General features: G+C 41.1%; 1 protein-coding gene across 2 annotated transcripts in view; it reads left to right on the top strand.

The window, feature by feature from the left end:
• Positions 1–15,695, top strand: part of IARS1 (isoleucyl-tRNA synthetase 1) — a 94,530-nt gene that overhangs the window by 62,888 nt on the left and 15,947 nt on the right. For both annotated transcript variants that reach the window (XM_066195042.1, XM_066195043.1), the window contains exons 21-30: positions 386–506; positions 4,182–4,273; positions 4,609–4,686; positions 5,078–5,199; positions 7,952–8,054; positions 8,174–8,257; positions 12,324–12,498; positions 13,924–14,027; positions 14,307–14,402; positions 15,228–15,404. In XM_066195042.1, coding sequence (XP_066051139.1) covers positions 386–506; positions 4,182–4,273; positions 4,609–4,686; positions 5,078–5,199; positions 7,952–8,054; positions 8,174–8,257; positions 12,324–12,498; positions 13,924–14,027; positions 14,307–14,402; positions 15,228–15,404 — 1,152 coding nt within the window. The remainder of the gene's footprint in view (positions 1–385; positions 507–4,181; positions 4,274–4,608; positions 4,687–5,077; positions 5,200–7,951; positions 8,055–8,173; positions 8,258–12,323; positions 12,499–13,923; positions 14,028–14,306; positions 14,403–15,227; positions 15,405–15,695) is intronic.

Genomic DNA, 15,695 nt, shown 5'->3' with positions numbered 1-15,695 from the left:
TCTGGAGGCTGGGGCTCGCCTTGCACACAGGGAAAGGATTGGTCCTGCTTTTTATCTGCTTTAACTGGCCCAAATCAGCAGCCTCCTTTGCAGATGAAGGTTGTGGTGAGGCAGCAGTGGGGGACAGGTTTTCCACAGCTCCTGCTCTTACATACCTGTGTCTGGAATTTAATGTTTGCTGGTAGGAAACCACTGTAACTCAGGGAAAATGCCAAAATAGTGGTGACTGGCAGATTATAATATAATACAATATAATACAATATAATATAATACAATATAATATAATACAATACAATATAATATAATACAATATAATATATTATAATATAATGGTTTGGTTATATACCCTGATGACTTGGAAATGTGATTTGTGTTTTGATGATAGGATGAGGGAAGAGAATTCCTTTACAATGAGAACACAGTTAAGGAGAGCAATAACATCATGGATAAATGGATTATTTCTTTCACCCAGTCCCTCATCCAGTTCTTGAAAGCTGAAATGGCAGGTATGCATTTTTGCTCAGGGGGTCTGGGGGTGTTACATGTTTGATTGCATAACTTGACTTTCTGTACAGAGATTCCCAAATTCCATGAAAGACTTTGATAAAAGGAAGGAAACCTCTAATTAGCTGCCATAATCCATGGAATGCTTCTTTCATGGGTGTTAAGTCAAATTTTGCTATGCTTGTTCATGAGATTTCAAAAAGTGATGAGGCTTTTTTTTGTCACAGCTAATCTTGTGAGCTCAGTGATGGAGCTTGTTGCTGTAACAACGTCTGCTGCAGTGCTTGGAGCAATTAATAATATTATAATAGTCACTGAAAGACAGCAGTGAAAAGGAAGCCAGATAGAATTTGGAGAAGGTCTAAAAAAAGGGATAAAATGGGCAGTGCTCAAGTCAGCTGAATAAAATAATTTTGAGAGGTACATGAACACTGGCAAAAGGTTCTTCGTGGGTATAGTTCCACAGAGAGGGTTTCTTTGGAATCATGCTGTGGGTGGGAGTGTGTGCAGCAAAATGGATGGTATTAGGAAAGCCGTAAGAAGATATTGTCCAGGTTTTTTTTCCTGCAAGTTGTCTTTTTCATCATCCCATACCTCTTGATGCTCACATCACCAGATTGGGACACTTAATTGCAAAGAGGAGATGGTGCAAGAACCCCCTGAAGTAGTTGATAAATTTGCAGATAAAGTCACCATGGGATTTGAAGAGGTTTTGGTGCATTTGAGGGCACTGGAAGCCCAGATATTGGACAGAAGGTGGCTTCGGCCATTTTTACTCCTGTTCATGAATAAATAAATAGCCCCCCTCAATGCTTGTGATTTTAAGTTGCCATCAGAAAAAAAAAATTAAAAGCCTTGGACTTGGGATGGAAGGTGCTAAGTGAGATAACAGATAATAAGGCAATAGCTAAGTGGCAGATGTGAGTTCATGAGGACATAGGACAATCCTGCACTGCAGTCATCTCTTCCTTTCCCCCTCTGAGTAATGTGATAGTCACTCTCACCAAGACGAGTCCAGTGAGTTTATCTTGCTGTGATAGGTAAACCAGGTCATTTGTTATGAGCAGAATTCATGTGAGCTCATCTAAGAACATTAAAGGAGGAAAGAATCCTAAAGCAGTATGATAAAAGCTGATTCTCACTGTTGAAAATGTGGCTTTTTCCTGAAAGTTGTTTTCCTTGAAATTTGATGGTGCTTTGTGTCGAGTTTCATATGTTTCCAAGCAGAAATAAGCAGAGCCTATGCAAGTTTATGTGCTGCATGTTAAGAGGAAGATACTCTGAGAGACTGAAGAAAATTTGTGTGTTCATGAACCTGGGATCTTGGATCAGTGCATGATTTAAACAGAAATATTTGTAGGAAGGTGAATATAGGGCTAGAAACTTGAATTATCTGCTCTGGATTTCTGAGGAAGATGAAGCTGACAAAAAGTGATCTGTCAGTGACCATCTTTACAAAGCAAGAAGATCCTTCCAAGCAGGACAAGAGGGTTACTGTTGGAAAATGACAGTGTCACGACTTCCAAGGCAGTAGTGTTGGTATGCAATGCTGTTGTCTTGTGTTAGATGAAGATAACATCATGTGCTTATCAAATGAGTGGCAGTCTCATTTGGAGGGGATTAATAAACAGATTTTTTCAATTTATTTTTTTGCATAAACTCTGGATTCAGTCAGGCAGATCTTAATGAGATGCAGTGAATTTGTGTACTGTGACATGATACTCTAATCTCTTTTACAAACCTATTTTGGGATTTTTTTTTTTTAAGATTTTCTACTTCGAATCACTTCAAGTAGGAAAAATGTCAGGAAGAGACAAGGGAAGATTATAATGGTGACTGATACTGTCAAATGCTTGATAAAGGTGATAATAAAAATATAAATTCCTGCACCTGGAGGTCATGGGGTGTAAGAACACACAGGTTTGAAACTGACAGTGCTGAGGAGACCCCACTGGCAGGGAAATGCTGCTGCTGGGCTCTCCTTCCATTTCATTCAGTGTCTTTCAGAGTGGAGCTGAACTTTACACCCATCTCCTGTCTCTGGAAAAATGTTTCCATTGAGTCCAGTTTATGGTAATTCTGCCCCAGTTTCTGCTGGCACTTGGACAGGTGGCAGTGTCAGCCCAGGTGGGGTCAGTGTGGGATTGGCCTCAACTGAAGGGGCTCAACCTGTGCCCCCTCCAACTCTGGGGCGCTTGAGAGAGCCTGGAAAACTGCAGAGAGGGGGAGCAGCTCTGTTGGTCCTGCACAGGGAGAGCTTTGCCTTCAGGATTGTGTGCAACTGCAGAAGAGGAGGCCCAGCCCCATTCCCAATATTCATGGAAAATGGCACAAGTTACATTGTGTTGAAACCTGATGTGTTTCAGGGATGTTAGAATTCTGTATTAAAGATCTATAAGCCTTATTAGGCTTTTATTTTCTCCTAAAGTGCCCAATACAAGCACGTGTTTTAGTAAAACATCTTTTCTCCTGATGACTGAAATGAAAAGAAGCGTGAAGTATCTCCATGTACATCTATGTCTTTTTCCTCTTACAAAAAAGCAGATTTCACAAATTGGTTATAGCTATTGAGAACAGAAATGCATTTTTTCCAGGCTAATACTGTATTTCTTGTTAAAGATACACTGTCCCTGAAGGGTGGGATTTTTGATTATTTTAAAATTTGTTTATAACAGGTCCCCTAATAACTAATGCATAGCTAGAGGAAAGGTTAGGATTTTTTAAAGAATACAAATTCCTGAGTAAATAATGTCTTCCCCACCATGGTGTGAATCTTCTGGGTGTTTCGTTTTTAGATTTAAATCTCAATTCTCTGCCTCTAAAAACACTTCTGCTTTACAAAACACAGTGAAAAGTGTGGTAAAGCTTTTAAAGCCACAGTCCATTTACTCAGTAGCTGCTTGATTAATGAAACTGCTTCAGAATTGAGCTCAAGAAGCTCTTGGCTTTTGGAAAAGTTAAATACAAGTTTTTCCTTAGCAAATTGAGTCCTGTGTAAGGTCCATCACCCTTATCTCCCCAGTATTCTCAGGAACAGCTGAAATTTGTTTCCCTGTTGCGTAGTGATGTCGGTGATGACCTTGGTGCTGGCAGCTTTCCATGATTTCAGAACTTGAAAATACAGCTCTGTTTATCTCTTACCTCCTCAGCCTTGCTGCTACTTCACATTTTAGCTTACCTTGTTACTTAGAAAAATAGCGAACAGTAATTAATTTGGAGAGACTTGGTTGAGGTAGGCGTCTCATTTTGAATCTGCTGAGCTAAAGGAGGCAGTAATTAAGAAAAATTTGTTTTCTGGTTGGGCTGTAGTTTCTGTTCAACTCGCAGTGCCTTGGCTGTGTTTGCAGCATGTGCAAATGGAGGATTTGCCCAATCTCCTGCCATTAATAGTCTCTTATCCACTATCCTCTTTACCAGTCAGATAAAAGCATAAGGCTCCTGTAATGTCTGTTTGTGTGGGATTAGGGAAGCAATTTAGGAAGGGGGAACGTGTTTGTCTTGAGCATGAGAGTGATGCCATGCATATTCAAAATACAGTTGTAAAATTATCAATATTTAGTCACTTTTTGAAGCTTTCTGCTGTGTTTTAACACCAGGACTGTAAATGCTGATATGGTTTCTAAGTGAGGGGCTGGTAGAGGGCAGATTTGACCTGCAGGAACCATTTTCCCTTGCAGCTTACAGGCTGTACACGGTGGTGCCTCGGCTGGTGAAGTTTGTGGATGTTCTGACCAACTGGTACATCCGAATGAACCGCAGGAGACTCAAGGTAGGCATCAGCTGCTGCACTGGCAACAAAGGCCTTGCGCTCCCTGCTAATGGGATTTGTGGCAGCTTCACACAAGATCTTGGCTTTAAATGCTGTCACTTTTTGCCTGGGAGTGGCACAAAATTTAACTGTTTTCTCTCCTCTCTGCTTTGTGGGAAAAACCAACCAAAATGCCCAGTCATGCTGTTGCACTTGCTCAGTGGAATTGACCAAAGTTAATACAGTCTGGAAAACAAGTGTATTGTATTAACATAGGAAACTTTTGAAGCCTATTTAAATGCCTTTCCTGATCCTAAAATCACTTCTTTTTTGTTCTTTGTGAATTCTTCATTCAGGGCGAGAATGGGACTGAGGACTGCATTATGGCCCTGGAAACTTTGTTTAGTGTCTTGTTCTCCATGTGCAGACTCATGGTAAGGGAATTAATTACCCCCCACTCTCAATAACACCTTAAAGCAGTTAATGTAAAAGCATCTTTGTATAGCACAGTTCATTTTCCATCCTTCCCTTTTATTTGCTTATCTGCCCCATGGTAGTAGAAGGAAAGCCTGTATCACGTGATTGATAAGGACACATTATAATTTCTTCCCTGATGCCCAAAAATAACATTTAAATATCAGCCAGGAGGTAAATAAGTAGTGTGAATGCCATTATTTATTTCAGTCTGCATTTTGAATAACATCCCAATTGCAGACACGGTGTAAGCATTGTTTTTGCTGAACTGTCCTTATGTAATTCATGGTATTACTGATTCATAATGTACAAGCAATAAAAGCAAGCTGGTGATTGAATGCAACATTCCAGGCACCATATACTCCATTTATCACTGAACTGATGTACCAAAATCTGAAAACACTCATTGATCCAGCCTCGGTCCAGGAGAAGAACACTGAGAGCATCCACTACCTCATGCTGCCCCAAGTCAGGTAAGAGGCAGCTTGGAGATGGCAAAATTGAGGTTTGGTTGTTTGTTGGAGGATTTTTGATCATTTTTGGGGTTTGAGGGTTTTTTGGTGGTGTTTGTTTGTTTTTTGGGTTTTTTTGGTTTTTTTTTTTGTTGTTGTTGTTGTTTTTGTGTGTGTGTGTGTGTTTTTGGGGGTTTTTTGGTTTGGTTTTTTTTTTTATTTCACAGAACAGTGCTCCGTCACTTGTGTTTAAAACTGCATAACAAGAAACCAAACTGCTTTAATAGTGTAAATTCTCCTCTGTCTCTGAAAAGACATTAGGATGCTAGTGAACATGTTCATTTCTGTGAGCACAGAAAGTTTATATTTTGATAAAGATCTGATGAATTTTAGTCTCTTTGCTGTAGGAAAACGTTTCTCTTGCAGTACACTTCATACTCCACCCTCAATTTTAGCTGGGAATTTTCCCTCCATATTTAGGCAGTATATATGTGTTAGCTTAAGGGACTGGAGATAGGAAAGAAAGCAATTAGGAGGAATGTATGTTCCTAATTCGTATTTTCTTATGGTGGGCAGGAATATCCTTTTTTTGCTCCTCAAACTGTGTGTTGGCTCAAAGCTGTAGTGCCTTACTGTGAAAGGCCCTAAATGATCAGAGATATCACTGGTATTGCAGTGGATTAAGTTCCTGCGTTTAGTTCCTGCAGCACTGTCTTTGCTCTGGGTATCTGAAAATAAGAGAAAAAACTTCCCTTCAGCGTTGCAGCTCAGTGTGAAAACCCTCAAGGACAGGGGATTCTGACCTTGATACTTCCCAGTTTAAAAATTTAAACCTTCTCTAATGGTGTATCTTTTTATGGCTGCTGCATGCTTTGAGGAGGGTGTATGGTCTTTGTGAGAGCATTAATAGTGAGAGTTATTGCAACAGGGAGCTGGAGATTGACATAATGATGGTGCTGATTTTCTGTTCCCTGGGCAAGTGCTGTGAAGAATATGTAATCAAGGAATGCCACCCTCATCAGGGAGCTGCCAGGAATAGGTCTGGGCTCCTGTAGAAGGGAGTCAGGGAAGGATGGGGAGTTGTTTGCAGGGACTCAGTTCAGACATGGGCCTAGCACAAGCATTTAAAAGTGGCTTAGTCACTCTTCACTGCAGTTAGTGCTGACTTGCTGCTGCATCAAACAAATGTGGGATGCATTTGAGGCTTGCACCACTTTTCTCTGTATTGCATTTTGTTTGTGTTTTTGTCTGTTACTAGTCTGTGGGATTTGTTGGATCCCCTGAGTATCAGTTGTTCACTTGTCCCATAGAAAAAAGCCTTTTCAAATCCAGAGTATTGTTGGAGTTAAGAGTTTCACCTGGAGTTGCAAAGCACATCACTGCATTTACTTTGAAAGTTTTCTGATACAGCATAAGCAAAATTCTGTCAATTAATAGGAAGAGAGCTTTTTGGATGCAGTTACAGAAAACACCACTTTACCAGTACAGTGAGTGCAGATAAAGCTGAAGGATTTGGCCACTCTCACAGCTGAGCTTAACTCAACACCTATGTTAAAACCCCAGCGAGGTTGTGCTCGGTTGCTCAGTGTCTGGAACAGATGGGTTGCATTAAATTCTGTGGATTTGCATTCACTCTTTGAAAAGTACTCTCAAGTTGTGGCTCTACAATGTTGTTCAGTCATATTGAAATGCTGTCACGTAATCCTGTATGAAGCTTTCTGGGAGGAAAATATTCCATCTTGTAATTTCCCTGTTTCCAAGTTGTTGGAAAATGACGCTCAGGAACTGATTTTTGGAAGAATAAAAGCTTGAAAAGAGGTAGAACGAACTCAAAGCCTTAATGCTGCAATGGGCATATTTCAGCTGTAAGTTTTGCTTCACCAGCTCTCTTTTTCTGGCCAGTCCTTACTGGAGTTGTGGTTTTCATCCCAGTACTTTTGCTCCTTAGATTACAGCAAGTATCTGTGTTCATTTCATTTTTTTAATATCTGTCTTTTTAACCAGTACTTCTGCTCTTGCCTTGATACCTGAATGGTTTTAAAGGAGCTGCCCAATTAGTGCATCTACTCAACAAATCAGGAAAACCACGTTATCAGAACATTTCGCTGCTTGTACATTTCAAATAAGATGGAAATGTCAACTGCCTTAAAAAAAAAAGTGCCAAAAATTCAGCCCAAATCCTCTCCCCACCCCCAAATAAATGCCAAAAGGCAAAAAAAACCCCAATTCTGCCTTTCCTCAAAAAATTGAAGGGTGTTAAAATTATTGAGCCAGGGAAGATGTTAAAATTCTAAAACATCAAGCTCAAATATCTGCAATTTCTGAAAAAGGTGATAAATGGCGATCCAGTGAATTGTTGTTAAAGGGAATTCATTGTTGCTAAAAGTACCCTATTTATAATATCTTTCTTCATCTTCTTATGATACTATTAATGTAAATTGTACTTTTTATTGGCTATTACTAGAACAGGTTGTATGACTCAATCCTCTGCACCTTGTGAGAGGTGCTAACAAAAGATGTTAAAATAGCTCTGGTATTTGTTTTCAACATGTTATTTCCTCCTCATCTTCTCCAGAAAGAGAGAGGAAAAGCCTGTTTGTTCATTTTTCAAATTGCCCCAACCAGGGCATAATTGAGTCTATTGCAGGAGATGTCAGAGAAGGGGGTAAAAAAAAAAAAAAAAAAAAAAAAAAAAAAGAAGTAAAAAAATGTTTTCAGTCTGCTCAAAGAGATGTGATGAAAATGAAGCAATTATGTTTCCTTTCTAATCTAGGGAGGATCTCATCAACAAAAAAATTGAGAGTGCCGTTTCTTGTTTGCAGTCTGTGATTGAGCTGGGACGAGTTATCAGAGACAGAAAAACCATCCCAGTCAAGGTTAGAACTCCTCATATCTCTTGTCGTACCCTGGGAATGTGTAACAGCTTTGTAGCTTTGGGATAAACCTGGGAAAACTGAAGAGTTAACTTTCTGCTTTGGGTTTTTTTTCCCCCCAGTATCCTTTGAAAGAAGTAGTAGTTATCCACCAGGATCCAGAGGCTCTGGAAAACATCAGGGCTTTAGAGAAGTACGTACTTGAGGTAAGAACAGCATGTTTGAGGGAATTCTGGCTGTTGGTCAGCTGAACAGCCTTCCCTGTTGACCATATTAACAACTCACAGTTGAAATGAGTTTCCAAGAGAGCTGTTATCAAAGGGGATATCAGTAGGTGATGTGTCAAAGTCAGTTTGGTGTTGAGAAATACTTAGTCCTACAGCCTGACTGAGAGGCTGTTAGAATCTGAACTGTTTGCATTCTCTAAAGCCATGAAATCCATCTTCAGGGATCAGTGACACAAAATTCTTGTTCTGTTCCCAGTAAGCACTGGCAGTGCAGGATCTGAGGGGGTTTTCCCTTGTGCCCCTTATCCTGTGCCTGTTCCTGGCAGCCTAAGGGCTCTTTCTTCCCTTCAGTGAGGAATCTGTAACAGCAGATCTGCTCACAGGCTTAAAATATGCCATCATGTCATGGTTGAAGTTGCCATTGTCAAGGTCAGCTGCTTTACCTTGACAAAGAGAACAAAAATGTGCATCTTCCCAAGGAGGATCAGCTCACCTCACTTTGTCTTGGTGAGGGCAGCCATGTCAGTCTGGGAATTGAGGAGATGAAGCACGGGAGGACCTCCGACACATGTTATATATAATTCCAGCAATGCCAGCTTTCCCCAAGCTTAAATGCACATCTGTGGCAAGTCTCTAAAAATTCTGCTGGGGGTATGAGCACAGCTCAGGAAGTCACAGTTCAGTGCACAGGACCTCTACATCAGTGCTGTATGCTGCTTGCTTTTAGTTACTGTGGGAGTGAAATGCTTTAGAATTGTTCACTAGAGGGATTTTAATTTAAAAAATTGTAATTGATCTGCAAGTGGGACTGTAAAGCTTTTCTGTCATGTTAACTTATTGATTATTGCTCTCAGACTTGGCAGTTAGGATCCCTCTCTTCAGAATTGCTGTTATTATTAATTATAGTTCTTTCAATATCTGAATCTCTTCAATAGCAGAATTCTGTGAAATTTAGGCTAATGTCCGTCCCATTTTTTGGATCTGAAAAATGAATTTGTAGATTGTAGAGAATCCAGTTTTAAGGGAGATGAGGTTTGCTTCCTCAAATTACTTCCAAAAGATTAGTTACCAAAATTCGTTGTCAGCTTCTACAGCTAATGAAAGGTAACAAAAGAAGCTAAAAAATTTTAAATTATTATGTAATTGGATTGAACATTAGTATGTTTTGATTTATATTCCTTTGCTGCTGCAGACAAAAGTGTCTCTTCTGGAGAGATGAACTAAAACAAACTCAGATGCCTTTGTGGAAGCACAAACACAAAGTACTGTCTATTGTCCTGTTTTATTATGTGTCTTAAAATTCAACAAGCTGCTCCTGGAGCTTAGTGTGTGTTTTATTGTACTGCATGGCAATCAATCCTGTTGTTTACTGGATGGTGCAGAGCTAAAGAGGTCAGTGATTACAGGCAGGCTGGGCAGCATTGCTTGGGCTGCATTTGCAGCTTTGTTCATCAACCTCCTGCCTATTCAGAGCTTTAGAACCATCAGTGATTGCCAGAAGTAAATTTGCAGATGCCAGAGGTAATGGGTAAGGGGAATTACACCATTTAATTTTGTGTAGTTGCTGACAAAAGAATTGGAAAAATATACTTGTCAATTCTTCAGAAATTTCATTCATCGCTTTTGCAGAAGGAGCTGTAGTCTTTGATCTGCAGTGCTGCTCTCTCATCTCCAGAATGCAGCAAGTCGTTTCAATAAATGGATTTTAATATTAGAACTTGCCAGATTATAGAGTTGTCATGCAAAAATAGCCAAGCTCACAAAATGAAGTAAACCCAGAGGGCTCCAGCAACTGGACACAGTTGCAGTTTATTCATTTCTGTTTGAGGCCTCTTAAAAGCCTGGGTCAGGACTTCTCTTCCCAACTGCTTCCAGGGAAAGGTTTTCTCTGAGTAAATCTGACTCTGTGCACAGTCAGAATCTTGTTTCCATCCAACCTATGTATTCCCTCCGACCCCTCGCCCTGTGTAGGGCTGCTGTGAAACAGAAAATTGACTTCTCCATCAAACCCATGGACCCAGCCTGTGATGGGGCTGAATTATCTGACACAGGAGCTGTGGCTGGGGGGCTTAGCAGTTTTTCATTTCTTGCACTATTACATAATGAGTACTTTTCAGGCTGCCTGCTAAGAGAGCCCAGCCCAGCTGAAGCACAGCATTTCTGACATTTCTGTCTCTCTTCTGAGGACTGGACTTAGCTGGGGCACATGGCACCAGCTAAAGGCTCTTGTATGTTCAGGCATTCCATGCACTGCTCTTCCAGCTGGTCGTGGGAAGGGCTGGTTGCCTCAGTATGTCCACATGACACTTGAAAGATGTGTTAAGGAGCTAATTTTGAGTAATTAGGAAGATAAAATTAAGAATTATTTTAAGTCAAAGCACTGAGATAGTTGTAAACAGACCTAAGATACAGATTCTTTTTGTTTGTTTTTCTAAGACTCATTCTGGGTTTTTAAATGGATAATGTGTACAGAAGAATTATTTTCTAATCTAATTAGTACAGAAAACTTGTCCTGATGGAGTTGGCTTCTCTGTGATTTATCTAATCAGGCCCAAAGTCATCTTTCAATTTGAGCTATTTTTTGGATTATTATTTCTTTTCCCCCATGCGGTTGTCATTTACAACTTATGGGCTCATTTCCAGCATCACCCCATTGAAACTGAATTTCTGAAGTGCGTAATTTTCATTAGATTTCCTAAAAGATATATTAAATAAAATTAGATTCAGTTGTGTTCTTGGCTCCTCATGTCAGCAGGACTTCCTAGGGAATTAGTCTGCAGCTCAGAGGTTGTATTTAAGCATTATTTCTCTATCCAAATGTTTGGCTACTTGCTAGTCCTGTCATGCTGATGCTGCCATTTACTTCTGCTTCCTAAATGCCTTGGAGCAGCTTGTTTGCCAAGTGCACCTGGTGTTGCTGTAGGATGGTGATGGGAGCTCTGACCACCATCCAGTGGGCATTAAACACCAAATGCTTCAAGTATTGAGCAGCCTGGCAGACAGAACCTGCTGGATTGCAGTGAAATGTATGTGCAGGGCTGTGTCTCATGTTTTCCAACCCCAGTCATATCCCCCTTCAGCTTTCTTCTCTCCAAAGAGTTCCAGCCTTGGTCTTTCCTCATATGAAAACTGCGTTGTCTTCTCAATCAGTTGTTGTGTAAAACTTCCCACAGCACCACTATATTCCCTTCAGACACGGGGACAGAATCTGCACCTGTAACTCAGAAAAATCGTCGCACACATTGCTGCAGTGTCTGGGCCCGCTCCTGAAGTCTGTGCAGGTTTTATAAAGCTGTTTTGGCTTCAAGGCACAGCCAGAAGCTTTTCTGAGCAAGCTGGTTTTATGCGCAGTGAAGGGCTGGAATAAACATGTAAGAAGGAGACAAAATGTTGCCATTTTGTACAACCTCAACCATAAAATGGTTGGTTATGGTTTCCTGGCTTGATGTATTCTGAAAGGACTGTTCCAGCAGAATTTTCCCTCCTGAGCCCTGCCTTTGGAGATGGAGATGGAAATTTTCCCTCCCTCCTCTGCCATGGTGGCCATTGGCTTCACCCCTGCACACAGAGGGAATGGGTTTAGTGTTGTTGTAGGACATGAAAGAAAGATGAGAGACTCCAAATATTTCAGAAAATGAAGAGCATAGAAAAAGGCTTTATTGTCTAATTCTTACTACCTTTTGTAAGGCGTTAGAACTTTTTCCTTGGGAAAAAGTTAGCAGCTGCTAGCAGGCTAGTATCTCTCAGACCCAGAAATATCAGGCCCACAGTTAAGCTCTTCAGGCAGCTGTGAGGGGGAAGTAAAAAGGGCTGTTGAGCAGGGGGCTGATTTGAGATGAGAGCTGTCTGAAAACAACAAAGAGCCGCTGTCTGGAGGCTGAGGGTGAGCTTGGGCTCTGCTGCTCAGGGTGGGTTCGGTGTTGGCTTTGTTTGCTGGCCAGCGACTTGGTCCATAGAGACAACCCCATACAAACCTTGCACCTCGTCACTTGCCTCCTCCCTGGCGGCGTTGTTGAGGCTGTGTCCCGTTTGTGTGTCCCTGCAGGAGCTGAACGTGCGGGCGCTGACGCTGTCTGCGGACAAGAGCAGGTACGGCGTGCGGCTGAGGGCCGAGCCCGAGCACACCGTGCTGGGCCGGCGCCTCAAGGGCGCCTTCAAGGCCGTCATGGCTGCCATCAAGGAGCTCAGCAGCGAGCAGCTGGAGAGGTTCCAGGAGACAGGTCTGTATGGGACAGACGCCTCAACTGCGGGAAACGGCAGAAGCAGAAAGCTCGCAGAGCTTTCTCCCTGTGGAGATGCAGGCCTAGAGATAGAAAGATACAGGAACAAGGATATGTAATAATAAAATTCTGTGTTTCTGGGCAAAGGTAGGCCTTCTGTGTAGAGGCAGGCCTTAGCAAGCAGAAAAATACTGAATTTCTCTATTATCAAGCAAGATAATAGAAAAGTTTAATAATGAGGCTTTGTGCTTTGTTTATAGAAGAGTATAAAAACTTCCTGAATAGCAAAAAATATGTAACAAGCACCTACTGTTAGATACAAGGTATATGTGTAGTTTTAATGATTGGTTTATGCAGATGTCTCTAAGCTCTTAACAATTTGTTATTGGTTGGAAAAGTTTTAAAAGGCCTTGTAACAAAGAGAGCTTTGGCTGCTGTTGGGCAAGATGTGAGCTGTTGCCATCTCCCTGTAATGACGCTCAAGGAACATCTCCCAGCAGTCCCATTGTTTGGAAAAACCAGATCCAGCACTCGAGGATGGCAGGGTATCCTTTTGTGGGCTTAGGGGAGCTTGAGGCCTACTTCCCTCTTGTTATCCCTATTCAGCTGTTATCAGGAGAAAATTGGGGGTTTTTTGTTTCCAGTATTTTTCTGACAGTAAATTAGAAATGGCCACAAACAGTGATCTTAAATTGTTCTCCTGTTGAGCTATTCCTGCCTGTCAGAGGAGGTTTAGGATAGGTAATAGGAAAAGGTTCTTCTTCCAGTGGGTGTTGAGCATCCCAGGGAATGGGCACAGCCCAAAGGCTGCCAGAGCTCCAGGAGTGTTTGGACAGCACTGCCAGGGATGCGCAGGATGGCATTGTTGGGGTGTCTGGCCAGGAGATGGACCCAGTGATCCCGTGGGTCAGTTCCCACTCAGGATGTTTTCTGATTTTAAGTACTACTGTAAAGCCAAGATGAAGCAGAGGATAAACTTTCTGTGAGACTGAATCAGATTGGAACTGAGTATTTGTGCAGTAGCTTTTATTCTGAAAGCATTCCTTGGATTGCCGAGTTACAAGTGGGTGTGAATTTTGCAGCTATATCTGTTTAGTGAACTGCTTAAATGGAAATTTGGGGCTGGTGGAGTATACAGGTTATTTTTAAGTTTTATTCCATTCAGATGGTTCCACACGAACAGTTGCGGAAGTGCCTGTGTTTTAGTGAGCTCTGCTGCCTGGAGAAGTGATTGTGTGAAAAATGGGAATGTGGGATAATTCAGTGCTGCTTACTAGTGCTAAACTGCTGTTTGATTGCATTGCCAATGTATTGCATGTGTTTGAAGTCTGATACTGGGTTAAATCTTTCTGAATTTAAAATTGGGGGTTTTATTTGGATGGTAAGATCCAAATTTATTTGGCTCTCCATCTGCCAACCCTGCAGGCAGCATTGTTGTGGAGGGACATGAACTCCATGGAGAAGATCTCCGTCTCATGTATCAGATGACAGAGGGATCTGCCCAGTTCGAGGCACACTCCGATGCTCAGGTATTTCATTGGTTATTTCCTCTTTCTTTTTTGATTAAGGGAAGAGTTCCTCAGGAAGCAATAGGAAAATGGTGAGGTGAAAGCTGGCTTGGGTTTGTTAGTTCAGGTAGTTCAGCGTGTTCCAGGAGCGTGTGAATCCTGGAGATGTTCAATACTCTCTCCGCCATCATATTTTGTACGTGAGGAGCTCTCTAAAAGCATCCTGAGCTCCTGAGACTGTTCCATCCACCTTGTTTCTGGTTTGTCACCTGTTCATCAGTGTTTTGTGCATTTGCTCAGGTTTTGGTGCTGCTGGATGTGACCCCAGACCAGTCCATGGTGGATGAAGGGGTTGCCCGGGAAGTGATCAATCGCATCCAGAAGCTTCGCAAGAAGGTGAGCAATCAATGGGGTGGGACAAGATGATGTCATTTCCTTTTCAGCAATCTGGGCAATATGCAGCAGAGACTGCAGTTTTAATTAAACGCGAAGCCCTGTATTATTTACTCCTCATGTATGGCTTTCTGATTGGATTCCCTTGTAAGAGCTCTGAAAGATGTGTAGAGAAAATTTTTGTGGGGCATGTTATTTTGGAAAAGATATCTGGGCAGTTAAGGCTGAATAAATCATAGATTCACAGAAAAGTTTGGGTTGGAAAGGACCTTTTTTTAGCATAAGACTGAAAAACTACAAATTTTTACCGGAATTGGTATTTTTTACCTTATATTTATATATTTTTTTAAAAACCTGCGTAGATTTTTTATCCATAAATATATATAATATATATACATATTCAAATGTAGGTTTTTTTAAAAAAAGTATATATCTATCCACACCTATGTAGATTTATCTATTTTAATGGTTTTTGCATGTCTAAAACTTAAGAGGATTTATTTCTGTATAGAATATAACCAGGAAGGAATGTGGCTGTGAAAACTATCCCATGTGTTACTGGATGATTTATTTAAATTTGCTTCTGTAATGACATAAGGCCATCGTTTATTTTCACTATAATGAATATCAATATACTTATGCTCGCCTATGCTCCTGTGTTTTAAGATTCTCAGTGTTTTTGCAGAAGGATTGGTTTTTTTCCTAAGTCTTTTGTGGAAGCTTTTAACACCTGCTTGAAAAGTACCCTTTTTTTCTTAACTTGACAAGAAGTTGGTCACTTGGTTTGTGGTTTAGCTGTCAGTAATGGTGTGTCTGTGTGTCCTGCAGAGGAACCTGGTCCCCACAGATGAGATCACAGTGTATTACAGGGCCCTGCCAGAGGGGGAATACCTGGACACCATCATCCAGCAACACGCCGAGTTCATTTTTGCCACAATAAAGGCAGACCTGAAGCCTTACCCGGTGCCTACCTCAAAGGAAGTTCTCATCCAGGAAACAACCCAAGTAAGATGGAAAAGCACTACTTTTATAGTTCATCTTACCTGCTTTTAACCCAGCAAGCTGCTCCAGTTCAAGAATAATGGTGTCAATATTTATCTGTGGGCTAGAGCAGATACTGTTTTCTCTTTATAACTTTATGTATTAGTCTTTTTTGGTTTGTAAAAGAAAGGAATTGGGTTCTGCATGTGTGGTATTTTTGAAAATCAAGCTGCTTGGATACCAGAGTTAATAACTGAGGCAGTTGTTTGTTTGAACTTAATACACAGTTATTTGTACTTGGATTAGTGTGTTGTT

This window comes from Chamaea fasciata, unplaced genomic scaffold, assembly GCF_029207755.1.
Source record: "Chamaea fasciata isolate MVZ Bird 193981 ecotype frontalis unplaced genomic scaffold, bChaFas1.0.hap1 SCAF_13, whole genome shotgun sequence".
Classification (NCBI taxonomy): Eukaryota; Metazoa; Chordata; class Aves; order Passeriformes; family Sylviidae; genus Chamaea; species Chamaea fasciata.
Note: the sequence above shows the minus strand (reverse complement) of the source record. Positions and strands in the feature narration are given on the sequence as shown.